This window comes from Nannobrachium achirus, assembly GCF_963921795.1.
Source record: "Nannobrachium achirus genome assembly, chromosome: 7".
In the NCBI taxonomy this organism is placed as follows: Eukaryota; Metazoa; Chordata; class Actinopteri; order Myctophiformes; family Myctophidae; genus Nannobrachium; species Nannobrachium achirus.
The window spans coordinates 58,222,089-58,247,634 of NC_137816.1; the positions used below are offsets into that span (position 1 = coordinate 58,222,089).

Sequence of the window (25,546 nt, forward strand, 5' to 3'; positions counted from 1 at the left end):
CTTCTTTTACAGTTTTCAAACAATATTTGAAACGGTATCAAATGTTTTATTGCCATAATAGAACAGTGAAGTCATGACGTGACTCGCTCATCCCCCGGTTCCACGGAAGTAATTCTCTATGGAGAATAACATTGGGTCATCTTAAATCGTCTCATATAAGCATTGTGATCCAAAAATAAACAAACGGTCTTTGCGATATTGTCGGCGAGGTGGCTCTGTATGGTTTATGATAGTCAGTCACTCATAAGTGAAAAAGCCTGTTTCTAGCGAAAATGTAACTAATTCGGCGACAGTAACATTAGCGTTTTTTCACCATCAGTTGATTCTTCATATCCATATGAGTCAAACCGCTGAGACAATTTGTTTATAATTGGAACACAGTTCTTATATGACGCCATATGAAAAACGTCTATGGGAATTCAGAATGGGGGAAGAAAACCGCGAACCAGGTAGGATGTGTAAATTACGTCACACTTCACTATTCTATTCACCAGGAGCCTGCGTGGCTTGGTTCCTTCCAGGCTTCAAATAAATGTACACAAATATTTGCGTAAATCTCTATGGGGGGTCAAACATGAATGAGTTTTCTATCTGTGAAACCACAAAATGGCCGCCACTGCCATGCCCTATAAGATCAAGAGAGTGACGGTCGACATTGTTATGACATTGTTATGACATGTGCTCTGTAGATTAAGACCTGGAACCACTTTAACCCTTATTTCGTGCTTTAACTATTACAGAAATAGCAGATCTACAAGCTCGCAGCGTGGCACAGAGTGCAGCGCTGCGAGCTTGTAGATCTGCCATTTTTAAAAAATCGTGAAAGGTTTTGGAAATCTTTGAATGTATCTAACTCAAATATTTGCTTCTGGGAGGGGTCCCTGGAAGAACATATTTTGAGATGGGGGTCCGCGGCCAAATACATGTAAAGTTGGGGGTCCTTGACACGAAAAAGTTTGACAACCACAGATTTAGAAGAAGTATTCAGAAGACATTTATAGTCTTATATAGTCTAATTGGGTCAAAAATACTATAATAAAATACACATTTTCAAGATTTTTCAAAGATAGCAGATCTACAAGCTCGCAGCGCGGCACTCGGTGCCCGAGCTGTGAGCTTGTATATCTGCTATTTTTGTAACAGTTAAAGCATACAAGAACGGTTTCAGTAACAATGCGTAATAATGCGTTTCCAGGCCTTAATGGGTTTTAAGGTAATACTGTGAACTATAGTTACATCATGAAGGTCAGTCAGTCTGCTGCCCCCTGCTGGAATGACCAGGACCCTGCAGTGTCCCCCCAATAGAGTCTGTGCAGGTCTCGCCCGCCCTTCATCTTGTCCTTCTATAATGAACAAACATTACATAGTCTGTTGCCGAAGGTCCAAAGAAAACGGGGGTCCCCGTTAGTTCCGTATGCAGGGTCCCCCCGCTAGGCGTAGAAGGTCTCCACTTTGACTGACTGACAGAACATGGTCATGGAGAACACCAGTCCCAGGATCTGCACAAAAACAAACATGTGGAGAAGATTCAAAGTCATTAAAGGAGTCGTTTAGACCAAAACACATATAGTGTTAAATCTGCCTTTTATCATACCCCTTCATACCTGCTTTAGTCGATTTTTTCCATAGTTGCCCCTGTTGCTAGATTACGGCTGCCCCTGTTGCTAGATTTCGCGGGCCCTCTCATAACTAACAGAGTAGATAGTCCTTAGGCTAGTGCGGTTATTTCTTTAGCTTCAAAGTTAGTATTTTTTTATTGGATTGTGTTTACACAACGTCCTGAGACCAACCAAACCTAGCAACAGGGGCAGCCGTAATCTAGCAACAGGGGCAGCTATGAAAAACATCGACTAAAGCAGGTATGAAGGGGTATGATAAAAGGCAGATTTAACCCTATACAGTATGTGTTTTGGTCTGAACAACTCCTTTAAAAGTCAAGTCAAATGTATCGATATATACAGATCCATCTTAAAAAATATATAATATTGTATAAAAATGCATGGCAGATGCACCCCAGATCATAACTGACATGGAAACTTCCCATTGGACTTCAAGCAACTCTGACTTCAGAAGGTTGACATTTCTCTATAATAAATCCATGTTTTGAGTGGTCTTGTGTAATATTGTAATATTTTGTAATATGGGCTCTTGATATTCATGAGCTGTATGCCATAAAACAAATCATTTTATTTTTGGAATAATTCACTATATGTGCAATATAAATATGAACGAAATAAAAAGAAAATAAACAAAAATAAAAATAAAACAATTCACAGGAGGCTATCTAGAATATATGAAAGTTTCAAGAAATAATGTGAAAGTAAAAAAAAAAAAAAAAACTTTTACACAATATTCTTTTTTCTGTTTTAGATGGATCTGTAACTAGTGGTGTGCAATTCTTGGAAATTGCAAGGGTGGTGGCACTGACACGATTCGCGAGGAATCCACTGGGAAATGAATTCGGTCTTACATTTACATTATATATTGTGTTTACTAAAAACAACTGCTTTTGACCAAAGTGCTGCACAGAGCAGGTCGAGTCACACATTACATAGAGCATCGACGTAAACAAACAACAAAGACATACGGGGCAGCTCAAAGGCACAGAAAAGCAATCAGCAATAAACAGAGTAAGAACATAAATAAACTGTTAAAAGCAATAACATGATAAACACCAGCAACATTGGGGGGATTCCACTGCTGCTGAGAACAAAGCAGTGGTGTAAAGTAACTACATTTACTAATATTGTACTTTTACTCCACTACATTTATTTGAAAACTTTAGTTACTAGTTATATTGCAGATATAAATTATAATCTATCTATAAATGCGAGAAGTCTCTGCGTGTGTGTTTGTAATCCGCGTATCTCGAGAACCGTTCGTCCCACCGGCTTCAGATTCGGCACGCGCGCTCCCCGCCGCGGCACGGAGTGCAGTGCCGGGCCTCGACCCGACCCGACGCGCGGTTTTCCCTAACCGGCGCGAAACGTTCGGAATCTCCTTATGCGGGGCTGATTGTTGACATCAGGCTGTTCCGGAGGAAATCGGCGCAAAATCGGTCATTGTGACATCACTGCAGTGCCGGGCGCAAGCGCTGACTCATTGTGACATCACTGCAGTGCCGGGCCTTGCCTCGAACCGACAGATATCTCCGTATATGGGCATAAGACTGAGAACTCCATATATGGGCATATGGGCAGATACAGAGATCTCCATACAGTATATGGGCATATATAGACAGATATCTCCGTATATAGGCATAAAAGGGACACAGACCCTAGACCCGACAGATATCTCCGTATATTGAGAACTCCATATATGGGCATCTTGCCTCGACCCGACAGATATCTCCGTATATGGGCATAAGACTGAGAACTGAAATCGGTGCAAGCGCTGACTCATTGTGAGATTTGTGACATCACCTCATAAAAGGCTCTGACATCACGTACGCCACATGAGTCAACAAAAAAACTCTGTGAGTGTGTATGTATGTATGTAATCCGCGTATCTCGAGAACCGTTCGTCCCACCGGCACGCGCGTTCTCCATATATGGGATAAAATGAATGCCCGTATGCGGAGCTGATGTCTGACATCAGAGTTTTCCACAACCGGTACTGTGTGTCCAGAGATCTTCATATATGGGCATAAGTGGACAAAGACAAACAGATGGTCAAAACGGGTCCTATGACAACAGGTATATTGGGGTTTGCATTAAAGGGTGGGGCATTCATGGGGTTTGCATTAAAGGGTGGGGCATTCATTCCCTATTTCAAATTCGGCACGCGCGTTCCCCACCGCAGCAGGTAGTGCAGTGCTCGGCCTCGACCCGACCCGATACACGATTTTCTGTAACCAGCACGAAAGGTTCGGATTCTGATGTCTGACATCAGGATTTTCCGAAACTGACACTGTGTCTGCATAGATCTCCATATATGGGCATAAAATGGATGCAGACAGACAGATACAGATATCTCCATAAATGGGCATAAATGGACACAGGCAAACAGATGGTCAAAGATCTCCATATATGGGCATAAAGTGGACGCAGACAGACAGATACAGATATCTCCATATATGGCATAAATGGACACAGGCAAACAGATGGTCAAAACGGGTCCTATGACAACAGGTATAATGGGGTTTGCATTAAGTTTGTCTCCTCCTCCATCTGTTTGTCTGTGTCCCTTTATTCCCATTATGGAGATCTCTGTATCTGTCTGTGCCTCCGACTGTGTTGCAGACACAGTGCCGGTTCCCCCTTTAATGCAAACCCCATTATACCTATTGTCATAGGACCCGTTTTGACCATCTGTTTGAAAAAGCGACAGAGATCTCATATATGGGCATAAAATGGACGCAGATAAACAGATATCTCCATATATGGCATATATGGGCATACAATGGACGCAGAATCACAAAGTTCTCCATATACGGGCATAAAAGGGACACAGACAGACAGATACAGAGATCTCCATATATGGGCATAAAATGGACGCAGATAGACAGATATCTCCATATATGGGCATATAATGGACCCAGAACTATAACTGCAGTGATCTCTATATGGACATAAAATGGACGCCGACAGACAGACAGATACAGATATCTCCATATGGGCATAAATGGACACAGGCAGACAGATGGTCAAAACAGGTCCTATGAAAACAGGTATAATGGGGTTTGCATTAAAGGGCGGGGCATTCATTCCCTATTTACATTGTTCCGAGTTGGCCAGGTCGCCGACTAGACGCTGGGCCGCCCAAGTATTATAAAACATACATAAACCACTTACCTATTTTATACCTAGGCTATTGAAAATTGCAGATCTACAAGCTCACAACGCATCACATCTGTTATTTTCAAACCTTTTATACTTTTACTTTTGGCTTTAAGTATATTTTGATGACAACACTTTCATACTTTTACGAAAGTACTTTTTGAATTTCAAACTTTTAATTGTAACAGGGTATTTCTACATTGCGGTATTGATACCTTTGCTTAGGCTAAGTAAAAAATATGAGTACTTTTCCCACCACTGAAACAAAGGACCTAAAGGACTCAGTGGAGCCTGATTATGGATCCCACTGGAGAAGATGGATGGAAACGGTATAGCGCTCGTTTTCACCAGCGTCGGCAGGTTAGCATTTCACCAGGTTAGCATTCACCAGCATTCGTTTTACTGAGGTTAAGGTTAGGGTTAGGGTTAGGTTAAGGTTGATGTCTTGAATGTACCCCTATATTGGGGACAGTATTGCTATTGACTGGTCTATTTATTTATTCATTTTTCCCAACCATGATGGGCAAGCTATTTGTAAAATGTAGTAAGCTACATTACTAGTTACTCTCATTAAATATAGCTAAACTACACTATCCCCAGAGAAATGTAGCAAATTTCCGTTACACTACATAGCTAAGCTATGTAGCTTAGCTACGTATAGCTAGCTACTGCCCATCACTGGTACCCGGGGACCCTGTCACCATAAATGTGAGATGACCTGTGATGTCATGCCATACTTTTTATTTCTGTTTTATCTATTAGTTTGGTCATGATTCATGATTCTGAATCCATTGCAAGCATTTGTTTCGCATGAAAAACATTCCTTGTGCTAAAAATGTAAAGTGATGACTCATCAATGTAAAGCGTAAAGTGATGACTCATCAAAAGAAAAGTGATGACTCATCACTTTTCACAGTTTTATGGGGCCGTTTTTAGCCCAAGGAATGTTTTTCATGCAAAACAAATGCTTGCAATGGATTCGGAATCATGAAAAACCCCTAGTTTGACCCCTCGTATGCTACTTAAAGCAGATTTTGTTTGTTTTAAATATTTTATTATTCCTGTATAGTGGAGTCAATGGGACAGTGAATATACAAATGGCCGTAACTTTTTTTCGCGATGTTTCCGGCAGAGCAGGCCTCTCATTCTGTGGACCTTAATGACCAAAATAATGGATAAAACAGAAATAAAAAGTACGGCATGACATCCCGGGTTTAATCCTATTCCTTGAGCTTTTGGGCCTGTGGGTCCCTGACTAAGGGTTTATTTAAGTGATAAAAACAACAAGGTTTTTCTAATTACCTGAGTGAGCGCAGTGCATAGGGCGAAGATCCAAAGAGCCACCAGGTTCTCATTAAGCCAGTCTTTCACTCGCTCGTAGCAGGGCTGTGGAGAGAGAGAGAGAGAGAGAGAGAGAGAGAGAGAGAGAGAGACATTATAAATGTCAGCTCTTTACACAAGCAGCTATTTGACATGGTAAACCATGCATGGGATGGAGGGAGGATGTGTCATGGAATCCTGGATCAATCAGTTATTGATGAGGCAGGAGGAGTCAGGGACCATAATCCTTGGCGGTGATGGTTATGTTTTCATGCACAAGACGATATCAAGTACGTTAGAGATACACAGTCTGACTCATATGGGTGGTACATTAAGGTAGTTCTGTCAACGAGAAAAAAAGCTTAAAACATCTGCACACCGGGTTTAAAGCTCCCAAACGATTTTATTAATGGTGTAAACGTTTCGACCTCAAAGGTCTTCTTCATATGACAGAAGTTCTGCCAATGAGTGCAGGGATCAGACCATAGTTATACTGTAAAAGTGGGGATCTTCAATGCTTTTCAGGCCAAGGACCCCTTAGCTGAGAGAGAGATGAAGCAGGGACTCCCCTTTATATTACATACAGTATACAACTTTGTTGCAGATTAAAGGGGGAAACCACCAATTTTCAATATTGAACTACCAGTATGTCATTAATATGCCTTAGAGGAGTTGTGTGGAAATAAAAATAAAAAAAGTTCCCCTGCATGTATTGCCTAGAACTGGAGGATTGATTTTGGGGTTTGTATTGCAAATCACACTGGTGTGATGTCATCACAGTGTGATTCATGAAGATCATTTAGTTTTTGTCGCATTCCTGAGCCAATAATTTGATGACTCCGCTAGAAGACTCAATTGAGTCAAAAACAAAATCTCCACGAATTCCACGAAGTAAGTTTTGGGGTGAACTACTCCTTTAAAGGGGTGGAATGAACGGTAACCGGTCTTCTCGCCAAAAATCCAACTCGCCAAATTGTCCACACTCATTGGGCAGGCTTGTCAATGCTCCTGGATTTGCCAGGATGATTGGCAATTACATCTACTATGTTAAATATTTTCTGGGGGAGGACCCCCAGATGAGAAGTCATTATTAAGGATGTCTTACTTTGCTTCAGTCATCAAATCTGTACACCTACATTTGGCATTTTAAGGCTGAAATTGTACCCATGCTGGTAAAGCAAGCCTGATAAAAGTATCAAACATGCACAAAATGCAACAGAACACAGGAAAATATATCTGTTAAGAAGTTTTGGGGGAAGGACCACCAGACCCCTGTTGGGGAGTTCCGTGCACCCCCTAAAAAATAAATCTCCTGGATTATCCTGGACTGACAGTCCAATGTTGACAACCCTGCTCATTGGCGAGGTGTCCTAGCAAGTTGATTTGGCGAGTTGGAAATTTGGCGAGTGGACCTGTATTCGAATGAACCCCCCCCAGGCCCTGTACATACATACAGTACATCAGTGGTATTCAACTAGTTTAGGCAGTGGGCCACAATTGTAAAATCAAATGAAATCCGGGGCCACAAGACTATGACAACAGAAATGACCAAAAAAATGTCATGGTTAATCGTTTGACCGTTTGTTGTGTGCTATACTGTATGTCCGATAAGACACAACAACATGTACGTCCAATAGGCTATGGTATGGTAACTTATTAGGCCCTGTTTCATATACTGCATTCATGCTGTTTGATGTTTTCTGTGCCAGTCCTTTATAGAGCACAGGCTTAGATTTTGATATTAAGAAAAGAGGAAGTAGATACAGTATTTCAGTATGTTCTGCATGGGTCATTAGCATGGAAATGTCGTGGCGACATTCTTTTTTTTTTTTTTTGCCCCAGATTGTTAAGAGCACTATGTGTTTGAAGGGGACGATGACGGACGAGATGGAAGAAGGACACAATGCAGGTGAATCACTTCTTTGGGGCAACATCCATTCAAGACCCAGAAATAGTTTCAAATGGATGGATGAACTGCACTCAGAACTCATCTGTTGAGCTCTTGTATGAGCTACCTAGCTCCAAGGTGAAAAAATAAATTGAAACATTCAAAATGGTCATCCTGTACAACCAACCATCCAATAATAAAAATGTTAAATGTATTTATACATTGGAATATGGAATATTCTCCAGGGGCCACAAGAATGCTCCGCTGGGGACGAATTTGGCCCGCGGGCCGCAGTACAGTCTAGCATGTACATGCTAGACTGAAGTGGAAAGTCCTGACTCATGATGACCAATGTGATTCTCTGATGAATGCCAGTCCACCACCTCTGGGCCTTTGAACCAGAACAACCAGAACAAGTGAATGAGGGTCTTCTCTTAAAAACTGTGGTACTGACAACCAACCATAACAAGTGAATAAGGGTTGCACCTTGGTGGTACTTGAGTACCACAGCACAGGTAATTGATTGATTGAATGGCGAACAGTACACGTACAGTTAAACACCCTGCCTAAAAGGAGCATCCCAAATAAGTCCTTTTACGGTCTTGTTTACGTCGAAAGTCCTTGGTAAATGTACTTAGTTACTTTCCCCCACTGCACTGATAACCAACCATAACAAGTGACTAAAGGGTTGCAACTCCCTCTTCTCTTAAACATGTGGTACTCAAGTACCACAGGTAAATATACTTAGTTACTTTCCGCCGCGGTCGAAGAGTCAGCCGGGGCCTTTTTACAAAAGAGCTCTCAGTTCCCCTGACAGATAAAGTTAGGCAGACAGAAAGCATGGCTGTTTGCTGTGGGAAATTGCTTTCTGTTCCTCGATAACACTCCTTCACACTCTGCCGTCTCTGTTCAACAAAAAGCCATTCCTAAGATCTCGACAACATCCGTGCCACTGACCCCATCTCACCCTGTGCACCGCTTTTATGTTCCCAACAACACATGCAGTATCATTAGAGTTTAGAATGTCATAATTTTGACTTTTCTTTTGTCAATTTCACTTTAGTTGTTTTTTTAATGAATGCAATTAATGCATCACATCTGCAGGAACCTTATGTTCCAATTAAAAATGTACTTTAATAAATCAGTGCTATTGAACATCCCTGTGTGTGTGTGTGTGTGTGTGTGTGTGTGTGTGTGTGTGTGTGTGTGTGTGTGTGTGCGTGCGTGCGTGCGTGTGTGCGTGCGTGCGTGCGTGCGTGCGTGCGTGTGTTTTACAAATATTGAACCAAGGAAAAGTATTAAAAAGCGCAAAGTATTAGAAAACTTCCTAATTCCACTGGATCCTCAACTTTGAAGATAGTTGTTTTGTCCATCATTGATTAGAATGTCAAGTCAGACGGACTGGTTAAAAACAAACCAAAAATAAGATGTTATTATATAGTTTCCATGGCAACCAGCAGCGTTGGATAATAATAAGCCTATGTAATGTTGGATGCATTCATCAACACACACACACACACACACACACACACACACACACACACACACACACACACACACACAAAATAGCCGATCTACAAGCTTGCAATGCGGCGTGAATCAACGCGTTGTGCGCTTGTAGATCTGCTATTTTCACTAGTCTGGGTCCCGGGCAGACATCTAATCTCTCTTTTGGGTCTCGAGCTAAAAAGTTTGGGAACCACTGCTCTGCACCGTCACCGTGCGTATCACTGACCCCATCTCACCCTGTGTGCTGCTTTTACAGTATACAGTATGTTCCCAACCATCACAATGATTCAACAACAAGACGGATGTGATGACATTCCATCCATCCATAATAATGTGATGGCAGCGGAGCTTCAGACGTGTACGATTAAAGACTTCCAACATCACTTTAGAAAGTGACAGGAATGTCTGGGGAGACAGCAGCACTTAATAGTGATGTATGTTGTTGTTTGAAGTAAACGCTAAGTAGCGTTTCTTTTTTTTCTTTTCTTTTTTCTTAATTTTTATCCCACGATTTTGCAACCCATTTTCACCCAGTGCCAATTGCCTATGTAATCCTGGGCTCTGCTCTCCCTCTGCCGCGCCTGGGGAGACAACGGACTGACCTCATGCTTCCTTCAATGCATGAGTAGTCCAAGTTGTTTCTTTTCACCTGACAGGGGGGATTTCCCCGGGATGGACGTAGCGCGTGGAAGGAACACGTTATTCCAACCAGTTCCTTTCCCCTCCATCAAGCACCCCGGCTGGCCAGGGGGAGGCATTATTGAGACCAGGATTACTGCATGTTTTTGTGAGGGTATCAACCCTAGGAGACACGGGGAGAACATGCAAACTCCACACAGAAAGGCCCTATCGCCGACCCCACCTAGGGTGTGGGCGCTGATGACGCGGAGGGAGAAACACGTCCCCAGCACCCACATCGTCCCCCGGCAGGAATCGAACCCAGGACCTTCTAGCTGTGAGGCGAAGCGCTAAACACTGCACCACCGTGCCCCCTCTAAGTAGCGTTTCTGATCAGTACACACAGGCACACACACACACACACACACACACACACACACAGAGTTTATATGCCGTATGTTACATGTGGGAAACCAGTACATTGTGAAAAGTAGAACGATACTCTCAATAATAACTTTACTGAAGATTGATTTTGTTACCTTAAGCTCCGTTCTCACCGAGCCAAACTTCTGGAAAATTACGGCAATTTTGGTATTCACGGCATGTGAAAATGGTCACTTATTTTGTGTGCCTGGAAGTTTTGGTGTCCGAAATGTCACGGCAAACTACCTAGTAATTTTTGCTGAAAGTACCGGGAGAATACAAATTTCCCTGCAGTGAAAACGCATACCGTGATTTTTTACGTTTTTTTGACAAGTAGGTGCTGAAAGGAGCCAATAATAACAGTTAAAGCATTTTATTTGGGACTGAAACCGATCCGAATGTAAAGGAATATATAGAAATAAAGTACAGCTTGACCTTGCATAAGGCGATAAGGGTATTAATTATTTAGGCTAGATTGCTAGAATCGCATTGCATTCGAATGTAGCGCATTGAGTCGCATTGTGTCCATGGCTGGCTGGCAGTGTGCAATGATTCTCAACATAGCTCCTTTTCGGAACCTCTCCTCCTCCGCTAAGTGCAACATGTTGCATCAGCAATCCTTTCTGAACCTTATGCGTTGTTGCATGAAGAATAAAAGTCTTGTAACTTGTTAAATCCATTTGTAGGGTTCAGGGAGAGAGAGAAAGACTGACGTGAGGTTAGAGAAAGAGGCCATTGTTGATGGATCATTTAAATCTTCCTCGCTGTGTACAGTTACTGGTTCAACTCCTGGTCCTGGTAGTGTATTCTCTCCAGCGCTGCTGTCATTGACAACAGTTTCTTGAGCAGAACATGTGGGTGGACGAAATGTTGTTTTTTTGTAATTCTTTCTCCTTCGCCACCTCTTTTTGTACTCACAGCCTAGTCTTAGTCTTTTTGACATAATTATTGCTAGCTATATTCGTTCGCTAATACTACCTGTCTGTGCTTCCTGTTTACTTCAGTTCAGACTTGGCAGGTTTAATTAAGTTGAGTGGGTGTGTGTTTACCAGGGCAGGGCTGCTGCTTGAGAATTACGTAATGAATTGCATTTTTATAATGAATTGCATTTTTATAGCGCTTTTCCAAGTGCTCAAAGCGCTTTACAATGGTTCATTCATTCATACATTGGGAAGTGAAGCGGCGAACATTCGACGCCAGCGTCCTCACTTCCCACATTCACACACCAATGGTGGCAAGCTTGCACCAACCAACTCATTGGAGGCAATGTGGGGTTCAGTGTCTTGCCCAAGGACACTTCGACATGTTGACAGGAGGAGCTGGGATTTGAACCTCCGACCCATGGATCATTGGACAACCCACTCTACCTCCTGAGCTACAGCCGCCCCGTAGGCCCCCCTCCCTCCCCCGAGGCGGCTTCAGGTGCAGTGATTGGCAAATTTTTTAAAGCTATACTATGTATCTTTTTTAATAAAACAAATCATAAAATTGTCCTAACTATTACATCGCTAAAGTTTTAGAACACCCACTACGTTAATTTCAGCCCCAAAAGCCTTTTCTTTATATGTTTTCTACTACCGCCGTGTGGCCGTGACCGGGACTGTTTTTCCCGGCAAAATTACGTCATCTGCATCATTCCGTATACGTGTCTCCCAGATGATACACTACTGGCCAATCACAGCACGGATCATAAGCGACCGGCCAATCACAGCGCGTCTTGCCGTCTTTTCAGGAAGTAGCTTGTCTCAACAGCAGTGTTTACACTGGTGAGGAGTCATAGCATGTTACACCCGATCCCCTGGTCACAGAGGAACATAAGACCACTCTATGGATTCATCTCGGCGAGGGCAAGGCAGTCGCGGTGGTCCGCGGCGGCTCCGGGTGAAAACGGCCAAAAAAAGCAGACGTGACCGCCTTTTTTTGTAAAATACCTGCAATACCGCTACTGACCAGTAGTCGAGCAACTTCCAGAGTATAGCTTTAATAGCTGCACGCACCGGGTTGGCCAACACTGCCGCCGTCCGTTTTTTCTTTTTTTTCCCTTCCTCCCTCCCTCTCTTTCTCTCTCTCTCTCTCTCTCTCTCTCTCTCTCTCTCTCTTTTCCCTAACACATTTTTGCCACCTCTAAGAAGTGCCGCTCTATAGGCAGTTGACTAGTTCGCCTATAGGCATGCGCCGGCCCTGTCCCTGATTCATCTCTCTCTCAACTATGGGGTCCTTGGCCTGAAACCGTTGAAGACCCCTGCTGTAACATATTATACAGTATGGTGTGGGGAGGGCGTATTTATTTTCTTGACAGACTTCTTGGAACAAACACTTTCTTATGAAACTGGGTCAAACAGGGCACCTTTCTGTGTACTGCTTGAGAACGTCTTTCTTTGACAAAGTGTTCTAAATCCTTGTCCCCAATGCCCTTGTTGCACCACGGGCTAAACATGAAGCTGAACAGGCACGTGCACACATAGACATGAAAGGGGGCTTTCATGCCCTTTTATCCGTCTGTAAAAGGTGCCCTCTCCAGACCATGAATGCAGTTTTCACTATGGTGAAAGAAATGCAAATGCCCTCTTTTCATGCCATACATGAAGGCAGCATTCAAGAGAATTGCCTTGTTCAAACTCTGAACTTGACTGCATCATCTTATGTTGAAAGAATTGCCCTCTCTATGTAGAAATCCATGCTGTTACGCCACATTTCCAGTATTGCCTTTTCATGCTTAGTTTTGTGTGGTATCAAGTACTGAAAATAGCCGACCTCCAAGCTCACAACGCGTCGCAGCGTTGGAGGTCTGCTATTTTCTGTTGGAGGTCTGCTATTTTCAATATTTTCCTCAAAAGGTCCTTTTAGAAATTTCAGCCCCTGCCTCTCTAACATTCTCTGCACGTCCCTGGAGCTGAAGAACAACACACACACACACGACACGCGCGCACACACGCACGCACGCACGCACGCACGCACGCACGCACGCACGCACGCACGCACACACACACACACACACACACACACACACACACACACACACACACACACACACACACACACACACACACTAAAAACTCATGGGTCATTTCTTGACCCAAATCATGGGTCATTTGTGTTAGGTCACATTTCTGGGTCATTTCTCAGAGCCACAACCCTTCCTTGAGTTATTGGGATATTATTTTGACCCAATTCCAGGGTTGTTCGAGTTAGGTAATATTTATCTGGGGGTGACCCGTTTTTGGGGTTAGTGGTAACCCCTATACTTGGGTCAGTTGTCTAGCTTTGGGCCAATCAGGGGACAGGCACCATAAACCTGTTTGCAAAGCATGCTGGGAAAAGCATTTTTCTAGGTTTCCAGAGACATTTTCTAAGCTGTTGGGAGCTAAAAATGCTAAATATGTCATATCCATGTGTCTGTCTCGGCAAGCTGTCTGTCATATGTCTGAATTTGATTTGTCAATATTTGAGCCTAAACCCTAACCGTAAGTGCTTGGCTGCTAGCTTAGGGTTGAGCTCCCTCCCCAACAGCTTGTCTAAAAGAGAAGAACTCATAGTAATTCTGAGATTACTTTGTGTATCTTCTCTAAACTATTCTGACTATAGTATTATCAACATTGTTGCATAATATATTGCACTTTTATGTTGATATTACCAATCTTCGAACAAATCATCTGAGAAGAAACCCTGAAACATTTCTGATGTTATGTTAATGACAGATAATATTGACATTGTCATTCTAAAGACCATGCATATGTAGGTTGTATTCATTTAGCCCACTCAACCCCAAAACTTGGGTCATATTGACTACAATCTTGGGTCATTTTAAACAAATAATTTGGTTATTTATTTGACCCAATTTATGGGTCAATATTCATAACCAAATTTCTTGAGTTAAAATAACCAAACCTGGCATTGGTCCCTATTTGACCCGTGAGTTGGATCAAAAATGACCCAAGTTGAGTTGTTTTTGACCCAGCAGTTTTTAGAGTGCACACACACACACACACATATATCCCACACCTTTATTAGAATCGCCCCAAAAAATAGTGTTTGTTTGTGTGTTTGTGTGTGTTTCCATCTGTAACTCCACGTTCAGCAGTTGTTCAATTGTCTAAAAAACATAATACAAAAATCAATAACGCATGTACCTTGCCCAACATCAACTTTATCACCTTCAGATGTGTCTCTACTTCTCATATAATGCCAAAATGTTGAATTTTTTTTGGGCCTTATATTGCACAAGCCATAGTTGACCGACGACGCGATTCACGTCACAAATGGGCGTAAACAAACACTGCCTGCAAGCAGAGATGCAGAGATGGAGGAGATGGGGGGGGGGGGGGGGGCAGTTGAGAGAGAGCAGCGGCACAGTATAACATATGATAGTAATAGCGTGCTTTAATTGAGAGAGAGCAGCGGCACAGTATAACATATGATAGTAATAGCGTGCTTTAAACCTTCTACTTTACCCTTTCTGACTTTCCTGCAATGACAACCTTAATGCAGCTAGCAACAAAGGACCTATCTAATTTCGTCATGTGCCCACATGTGTCATAATTAATCCCACAATAACTGTTCCACTCTGTCTTTCTGTGCGCATGGTCGCATTTCCCTCGGAACACTCCGGACATGGGACTGTAATCATCATGTATATAACCCAAGAGGACCTGTTAGGACCCGTACTGTGTGTGTGACGTGTGTGTACTTTCTGCTTTTTATGCAAACTATAAAGCAAGCAAGCAATCAATCAATGTGTGTGTGTGTGTGCGCTGGCGTGCGCTTCTGCAGAAAATAACTACTGCTGCATGGTTAATCGTTTTCAAACCGAAATCGCGATGCGAAATCCCGCGATTAGCGAATCGCAAAGGCCAAAGTTCTCTGCAAAGTAGACTTCCCAAGCAATATGGAGACGTTTTAATTTTTGAAATCCCTTCATAATTGACTAAGGAATGATCAAATCAAACTGTGGTGACTTTCTTTGCTTCCGAGCATCCACACTGCTGAAAGTGAAAGTGAATTTGGCACAGTGGCCACTGTGCAGGACTCTGCCAGTGCGTGGGAACTAGGGGTGCTGCAGGTGTTCCAGCACCCCATGGGGAAGTTTTCAATTTTTTATTTAAATAAGAAAAGAACAAATCAAACATAGCAAAAATACGTTGCCTGTTGTTGTCGTTTTCTATTTATTCATTTATATATATATTTGTATTTATATATATATATATTTCCATTATAAAATGGATTAAAAAATTATAAAAAAATATTAGGCCTATTATTTTTCAAACATAGCAAAAATACGTTGCCTGTTGTTGTAGTTTTTTATTTATTCATTTATATATATATAAATTATATATATATATATTTCCATTATAAAATGGATTAAAAAATGATAAAAAATATTAGGCCTATTTTTTCAGGAAGGCCCCATAGCAGAATCACGCTTAGGGCCCCCATGGGCCCAGAAACGGCTCTGGCTATGAACAACAACGTGTGTAGAAATTACCTAAAACAAACAACATCTGTGTAGAAATGACATAAACATGATTTAAAACATCAAAACATCGCAGGCACCGTTTTCTATAGTTCACGATTCGGTGTATAACACCAACGGCAACGTCCGTTGACGCTGCGAGTGGAAAAGTACTGAAATGTTTCTACTTAGGTAAAAGTACTCTGTTACAAGTAACGTGTGTGTTCGAATGTGTTACTTGAGTAAAAGCACAAAAGTATTAGGCTACCGATGCCAAAATCATTCCATGTTCTACAACAACTTCATAATTAAAAAAAAAAAAACTATTCAACAGTAGGCCTACCATTGTACACTTTATTTCAACATAATATTTAACTTTGCCTTTCCTACTACACTACACATCCCATGCCACCTAAACAAACGCCCAGGGGGTGCTTTTTTTCTATCTTATTATAACCCACCCAGCCAAAACAGAGCAGGCCACCCTGTACCTGAGGGGTTTGTATTTCTGAAACTATTGTATATATCTTACAGACTCAACATTTTACACCATTTTGCATTTTGGAACAAACTGCATATTTAATGTTGAGCTATCCTACATTTGTATTGCTTAGCTGCCCTCTGGACTGTATCCATCTCTTGAGTACAGGGGACTTTTACATAAGGGGCCAGGCCCCCGCAGGGGGCTTTTTTCTAGTATATATATATATATATACACATATTACATATATATACAGTACAGTGTATATATATATATATCTATATATATACTGTACTGTATATATGTAATATATATATATATATATATATATATATATATATATAGCCGTATACAGTAGCCAGCCTATATACGGCTAAAGTCGTTAATGTAGGTTTTACTTGTAACTTTGTGACCTTATCTGTCTGGGTGACTGATTTTCCCCATAATAAAGGTATGTATCTTGCAATACTAATCAATAATAAATAAAATGTAGTGGAGTAAAAGTACAATATTTGCCTCTTTGAGATGTAGTTGAGTAGAAGTAAAAGTATTGAAAACTGGAAACACTACTGTATAATAAAAAGTAAAGTAATTAAGCACAGTACTTTACACCACTGACACACACACACACCCACACGCACATGCACGCGCACGCGCACGCACACACACACACACACACACACACACACACACACACACACACACGCACACATACACACACGCACACACACGCACACGCACACACACGCATACGCACACGCACACACACTGGAGATCCGTTTCAGACAAAGGAAGCGGGTTGAATTTGTCCTGTCTGACATTGCGTGAATGTTCTCTTAAGACAACAATGGCGTACGATACACTCGCTCACACAGCTTTGTCTCCAGTTATATTCATCTGACAACCCCCTCCAAACTGTCCCCGAGATGGATAAAGAGACCAAAAAAGATTATAGATAAGAGAAATGAACGCTTTGACAATATAAGTCTCTTTCTTCCCGGGGTTTGCGAGACAAGGTTGTGAGAGGTAAATCAATTCTACACGCGGGAGTTGTTACGATAATGGATTAAAGGGACAGCAGAAGTGACGGCTGTGACATTTGTCTTGAGGACAGTTGGAGAAATGCTTCTTTACCAGGAGGAGCTCTGTCTCTCTCTAAAGTGGTCATTTATATACGCTGTTGAGCGACAGTGATCTGACTGGAAGTGAAAACTTTACACTGTGAAGACTTTCTTTCTTGACGGACCCCAGTCTCGCATATCCTCATTGTCGACTCGAGAGGGAAAGAAAGTGCATTTCAATGGATCCGGTGTAATTATTATTTAGTCACAAGCTCTTGGCATGTTAATTTATATTTTCCAACATTAAACCACTTCATACTCTCAATAGAGGGTATGCGCGTGACAGCATCATCATCATACCCGGAAGTTATGCGTGAACGCCTACTGAGTGGCAAAAAAAACTACTTTCTGGACTTGACAGTCCATACATCCAAACAGGAAAGTCCTAACTGATTGCATTAAACGTTAAACTCACTTTGCCACTCGATTTGCCACTCGATATGCCATTCACTTTATTCATGCGCATATAATATAATGGGGGAACTTGACCTCTGGCTCTGTATTCGATCTGCTCTTTTTCCCCCTCTACACGAAAATAGCCGATCTGCAAATAGCCAATCTACAAGCAGCTGATCTACAACTGACTGTTGTGAGCTTGACTGTTGTGAGCCTGACTGTTGACTGTAAGGCTAGGGCATGGGCCCACCCGTGAACGCTCTCAAGATTGTCAACGGGGCCCTGGGATCCAAAGAAAGGTTGAGCGCCAACTGCGTTAGATCACCAGTTTGTGCGTGAAAAATGCATCATGCAGTCTGTGTTCTGTCGTTGATGCATCAAACATAACAGCAGAGAGGCTGCAAGATGCCATGTGCTTCTACTTCTACTGTTAGAATATTTACATGGCCGGGATGTATGGAGTGATGGAGAACAAACCGTGTGTGTGTGTGCGTGTGAGAATGTGTGTGCGTGCGCGTGTGTGTTTTGACATCGGTAAACAATCTTAACCATCACACATACAATATACATTTACAGACACAGGCACAGAATGTACCTTTTCTCAAAACAACACAACACAGTGTTTTATTTTAGAATCAGGTCTCCACCATTTATTTCTTTATTTAAATGTTCGCTCAAGTGAGACGTAAACAGCCGTAGTCAGTCAGTGTGCAGGTACAACTTAATGAACTGATCGCTATCCCTACAACGCCTCTGTCGGGTGGAAACCTCATATGTACAACTGTTACTTTTCAGGGTTCAAAATGAAAAAGCATTGAAAGATTAGATCCACAAGCTCGTTAATTTAAATTTACTAAAAAAAGAAATGAAAAAACACAAAAAGATAGATAGATATGGAGATAAGAGGTTTCTGCCCGATAAACACAAGTGAGTGGAATTGTGATTTGGAAACGCCTACAGTGTTTCACGAGTTCTTCGGGCGTGTACAGGAGCCCTAACACCAGTCGACAGATCAGACAGACAGACAGACAGACACAAAGACAGACAGACAGACAGGCAGACAATAGAGCAGATAATAGCACAGTACAGCAGTTTGTTAGACAAACAACAGGCAGCATGCAGGCGACCCAGTAAATGACCCAGTAAATCCACACTAAAATCCAGGGACAGGGAAAGTCAAAGTCAGAGAGGATAAATGAGTGTGAGGAACACGAGGGAGTGCGCATAGTAGGAATCATCGCTTTCGGGCGGAAACCTTGGATCTTTCAAAACCTTTTACCGTTAACAGCTGTCGGATTTTAGAACGTCTATTGGGTGTACACTCTCTCTCTCTCTCTCTCTCTCTCTCTCTCTCTCTCTCTCTCTCTCTCTCTCTCTCTCTCTCTCTCTAGCTCTGAGGATCGTTCTATTTGCGCTACAGAACGTCTCACTGCATCATATTCAGGTCAAAGCACTTGCCTGATCATCTCATCTCGCATTTTTAATCGTTCAATGTCGGGGGAGAAACCTCTTATCTCTTATCTATCCTTTTGTGATTTATTTTTTCTCAAAAATTAACAACCTATACTTCAGCATATACTACAGCATCACACAAAAGCAACAAAAGTCTACGAGATCTACGTGTTTCGAGCTTGTGGATCTGCTACTTTCGCTGTTTTTTTTTTATTTGAATCCTGAAAAAGTAACAGTTTTTTGGCATATGAGGTTTAAATCAAGTTACAAAAGGCACCAGGCCGATTAAAGCAAACCAACTTCTGCAGCTTCACTCCAAAGACTGCATCACCTCCCAAAACCAACACATTGCATTGTGTCGCAATGCAATGTGTTGATGCCTTTATTTATTTATGCATTTGTCAAGCAAGCAACACTGTTGCGCAATGAAGTATACATGTAAGCATAACGGCCCACCAAACGTAATTATTTGATTGGAAGGAATGTGCAATTAGGGAACATCTGTGAAATGGAAGATCTGGGAGATCCATCTGAATCATGATCTTGCGTACAAAAATAGAAGCCTCGATATTGCTTAACACCCCCCTGTTCACCTGTTCACTGTACTGTAGAGGACTCTACATTCACTTGTTTTGTGTTTAGAGTGCATACAGTATGCATGTGCGTTGTGTGTGTGTGTGTGTGTGTGTGTGTGTGTGTGTGTGTGTGTGTGTGTGTGTGTGTGTGTGTGTGTTTAGCCTCTACTGTACTCCCCCTGTTGTGACTGACAGTGAGACAGAGTCCTTGTTGTCTTTGTGTTGTCCCAGGGACGTGCAGAAAGGGCAGGGGCTGACATTTCTAAAAGGGCCTTTTGGTGGAAAATCGGTGCGTGACACCACACCGAACTAAGCATAATCAAGTCAATACTGGAGAGGTGGCGTAACGGCATGGATTTCTACACAGAGAGGGCAATTCTTTCACCATAAGATGCTGCATTCAAGTTCAGGAGAGTTTGGACAAGGCAATTCTCTTGAATGCTGCCTTTGGGTATGGCATGGAAAGGAGGCATTTGCATTTCTTTCACCATAGCAAAAACAGCATTCATGGTCTGTAAAGGGCACTTAATTGTACAGACGGATAAAAGGGCAGGGGCTCAAGCCCCCTTTGATGTCTATGTGTGCACGTGCCTGCTGAACCTAGTGCCCAACCTAGTGCCCATAAACCGTGTTTTGCCTGGAGGCGAGTTCATAGGGCCACCGTGACTCTGTGACACCTGTCAATCTCAATGGCTTTTATTTAGAGCATGATAATGCCATGTCCATTATGAAATGCCCAGAACAGGGATGCCATAGGGTTCATATGATCAAAACATACAGTATACCTACAGTACAGAAAACCTGCTAATAATGGTCTTTACCCACTTGTTACCATTGTTGCTACAGTAGTACAGTAGTATTGTTATTGTTCAGTTCTGTTCTGTCCAATTCATTTAATTAAAGGGTACTTGAGTGGTGTTGTCTTTTTCCAGTAGTTTTTTATTTATTTGACCATTGTTGCAAAACACAATTGCATTGTTATGTTTTGTCCTTTCGATGCATTTAATTTGAGGGTACAGGAGTGGTGTGACAGGCCTGGCTGCCTCTTATCAACAGCATCTCATTCCATTGTCTGGGACGGCAAAGGCATAAACAAATCATCATGCTCTGGGAACAGAAAGTGCACTTTCATATTAGCCTTCAGTTGGATGGGCATCAAGCGAGGAGACTGGCCAGAAAACAGCCCGCTGAAAAGTGACGAGACTTAGTTTTCTTTGTTTCTCTATTCTTTACCCGTAAAACTCTTTTCTTGAAACTGCAAAATGTTTCGCAGTAGTCCAGTCAATCTGAGGTTTGACCCAAAAGAAATTGCAATAGTAATGGTTCAAGGTTTTTTATGATCCTTAGGATCATCCAAAACACATGTTAAAAATTGTCCAAAATATTCTTAGTAAATCAAGGTAAATTCAGTAGGGGTGGGACGATATTGGCATCTCACGATACGATATCTATCACGGTATTAGGCTCACGATAACAATATTATCACGGTATTCGATATATTTCGATATTCGATATATTGCAAGAAATGTCACCAACGATATATCACAATATATCTAACTGAAAATGAAAAACTACCATAAAAGGCCAAACTCTGGAATCATACATCTATTCCATTAATTTTACAAGATTCATTTATAAATTGGCTAATAAGTAGATGAATCTTGCCTCCTCAAACAACAAACACTGCAACTTTGTAACCTGCCCACAATTTGTCTGTCCACAACAATGGGTATGCCTAACTAAAACATCCATAACTAAAAGGCATGTAGTGAAAATTTAATTGACAAGAAACATGAAATAATATTGACACATGTAAAAAATGTACATGCATAGTGCCTGGAACCTTTAAAATAGCCTCTCTAAAACAGGCTATATTGTGCCAATTACATGGAGGAAAATGATTTCTTAATAGTGACAGTGCTTTGCAAGTATAACCAATTTGTTTCATGTTCTTATTGCTTTGATAATAATACAATGAAATGAAATTAAATCCATATCAGTGGTGAGGATGTATGAATAAATACAAAAACATGAGGGAGATCGAGGCAAAGGGGGAACATGGTTGTGTTTCTGTGTGTGTGTGTGTGTGTGTGTGTGTGTGTGTGTGTGTGTGTGTGTGTGTGTGTGTGTGTGTGTGTGTGTGTGTGTGTGTGACTTCCATTCATATTAACGTGGGTGTGTGTGTGTGTGTGTGTAATTGTGTGTGTTTGTATATTGTAATGGTGGCTGCATGTGTACAGTAGCCTATGTGTGTGTCCACTAAACACAGACAGAGCTGTATGTGTTGCTCAAATTAACTTCACCTTGTTGTAAACTGAAGACAGCTCTCCATTCCTCCTCACCCTCTCTCTCTGACCGTCAAACTCAGAAGTGAGAGAACCACAGCATAACGTTCTTCTCTTCCTCACTGTTGCATAATCCGGCCGACCGGCCGGTCCTTTATCTCGCTAGCGCCCCCACTACAAACAGTGGTGGCGGCTGACGGTATTGCACCATAGTACTACACCATACAGTAGGTTAAATGGGAAATCCCTGGTGTTATGAAAACTCGATATTTGCCGGCAACATATCGATAATTATCGCGGGAGATAATACCGCGGTATATCGAAATATCGATATTTTGTCCCAGGCCTAAAATTCAGGGGTTTCAAGATTGGGTCCCTTCACTTACTATACAGGAAAAAATACCAAAAGAAAAACTTCTTTAAGTAGCATGTGAGGGGTCTAACTAGGGTTTTTTCATGAATCTGAATCCATTGCAAGCATTTGTTTTGCACAAAAAACATTCCTCTGGCTAAAAACGGACACCACAAAAGTGTGAAAAGTGATGACTTATCACTTGGCCCGAGGAATGTTTTTCATGCAAAACAAATGCTTGCAATGGATTCAGTATAAGTGGATACAGGGTATCTGCACATTTCTAAAAATAAAGACTTTAAAGACCTTTTTAGTACCTCTGGTCAAACATTGGTCAAATTGTCAAATATTAGAGGCAGAAATGTATTGTGAAAATAGCATTGTGAGCATGTAGATCAGCTATTTTCACGATGGAATAGATCAAGTCAAACTAAATATAATGCCAACTCCTACAATTCCAAGTGCTTGTGCAGGGTGGGGGGTCCCCAGTTCAAATATGATTATTTTGGGGTCGCGGCCTGAAAAGGTTGAGAACCACTGCCCTATGTGACTATACAGACTAATTATGAATGATTATGAACGGTACTTAAATCTAATGTAGTTCCTGGGTATCAAAGCGGGCTTCTTACCGCTGTCCACCATGTTCCTGGGTTGTCCAGGCCACAGTTGTCACTGTACTCCAGGCAGCAGGAGTCTGGCACCCGCGTGGCGTTGTACACCTCGAACCAGTCTGTGTGGTTGGTCACTCCACAGCAACGGAACTACAACACACAAACAATTCAATTCAATTCCAATTCAAAGGAGATGTACAGGCACGTGCACACATAGACATCAAAGGGGGCTTGAGCCCATGCCCTTTTACCCGTCTGTAAAAAGTGCCATTTCGAGACCATGAATGCAGTTTTCACTATGGTGAAAGAAATGCAAATGCCCTCTTTCCATGCCGTACATGAAGGCAGCATTCGAGAGAATTGTCTTGTCCAAAAACTCTCCTGAACTTGAATGCAGCATCTCATGTTGAAAGAATTGCCCCCCTCTGTGTAGAAATCAAGCATCGAAAATAGCCGACCTCCAAGCGGTGCGACGTGTTGTGAGCGTAGTTGGAGGTCTGCTATTTTCGAGATTTTCACCAAAAGGCCCTTTTAGAAAGGTCAGCCCCTGCCTCTCTAACATTCTCTGCACGTCCCTGGAGCTGTATTGGCATGAGAAAACATACGTTTACATTGCCAAAGTCATAATAATTATAAAAACAGTTGAAAAATGGGAACATAGTTGGACATTTTTGTCGTTATATACATGTTGCATATACAGGGTATGAAGCTTTTTTTAAACAAATAGCAGCAATCTTTTGCAGTCGCTTTGGGACAAATAGCAGCATTTTTTTTTTCTCAAAAATATTTTAAATAGCATTAAAAAAAAATTACTTAAAATGTGCAGTAGGTAGGGTGGTTGTATTCCACTCGCTAGCCTTCATAAACAAACACTGTTGTTGGTCACTCCACAGCAACAGCAACCATTAACTGACTGACTGTGTAGATGACATACAAGAATACATCATGTATTATGCTGTACATCAATTACACTTACAGTACCTGTATGTGTATGCATGTGTTTCAGATCAACTTTATATCAAGAATCAAACAATTGATTGTGTTCCGCCTTGGGTCAATATGGAACTTAGATAGTGTACTTTAAGTTCTTTATTTATCGCTATCGCAATAAATAAATAAATCATGGTTTTAAAGGAAGAAAATACGATGTAATTTTTTATATAATATATATTGTTAAAATCTTGGTGTTTTGCTAATTATTTTCAATACCCTCGTGGCCCACAGGTTGGGAACCCCTGTCTCAAACAATTCACCACTAGTGCATTGGTTCTCAAAGTGGGGTCCGGCGACCCCCTGGAACTCCCAGGGGTCTCCAGCCAATGTGTTTACAGCATCATGATCATTTTAACCACTTTAACACATTGGCCGCCATTTTAACATTGACTGTATGGCTCTCCTGCCATTTTGTTTAATAAAAAAATTGATATATTTTTTTTATATTGACATTTTTCCTAAATTCTGTATTTTTTCGACAATGTCATACAGAACCTCAAATGAAACAGGACAAACTCTAGTCTCACCGAAAAATAAAATAAATAAATAAAAAGCTTTTTTTTCTATAGTTGCAGCCATCTCAAAATAGCCATTTTTGACCAAAATCCAGCTATAATTGAAAGAACTGGAGATATTGACCTTTTTGTGATTGATGGCTTTTCGAGCGAATAACTCAGTTGATATTTGTATTTATGGCGTCAGGCACTTATCAGATAAGTGTACTAATGTAATTATGTAATAGGAATTATTTTTAGAATTTTCTGTTTAGAAAAATGCAGAGAAAAATATTTTTATATGCTATGTCTGACCAAAAACAGCAAGTTCACATTGATATACTATTACTGCTACAGTATTCTACAAGTCTGCTACAAGTCACTTGGGGGCGCTGTCTCTCTGTTTCTGTGTGTAAATGCTAGTTGCGCTCTGTAGGCCTACAGGTGCACACACACACATTGACATCAAAGGGGGCATGAGTCTTTACAACCAGTAAGACTCCCTAATCGGGAGATAAGCGACCGTTGGTCGCTTATCTCCACAAATATCACAACCTCCACCTCTCACGTCATACGGGTAGCCATAGTTACACCTGGAATGTTGAATCTCCATATATGGAGATAACCTACGCATCACACAAAGTCTGACCTCACCAGCCCATACTTGGGCATGGACGACTTATATCTCCATATACGGAGATGGCCATATATGGAGATACGATGACATCACAGAGTCCACAGCTGATGATGTGGCGTGATGTCATACAATACACAAACAAGCCCTATATAAAGGGGCAATTC

General features: G+C 41.6%; 1 protein-coding gene across 1 annotated transcript in view; it reads right to left on the reverse strand.

The window, feature by feature from the left end:
• Nucleotides 1-1,415: 1,415 nt before the first annotated feature.
• Nucleotides 1,416-25,546, reverse strand: part of tspan4a (tetraspanin 4a) — a gene marked incomplete at its 5' end in the record, with an annotated part of 330,035 nt that continues 305,904 nt past the window's right edge. The window contains 3 exons of the mRNA XM_080730704.1: nt 1,416-1,499; nt 6,081-6,164; nt 23,277-23,408. Of these exons, the coding sequence (XP_080586830.1) occupies nt 1,431-1,499; nt 6,081-6,164; nt 23,277-23,408 (285 nt within the window). The 3' untranslated portion in view covers nt 1,416-1,430. The remainder of the gene's footprint in view (nt 1,500-6,080; nt 6,165-23,276; nt 23,409-25,546) is intronic.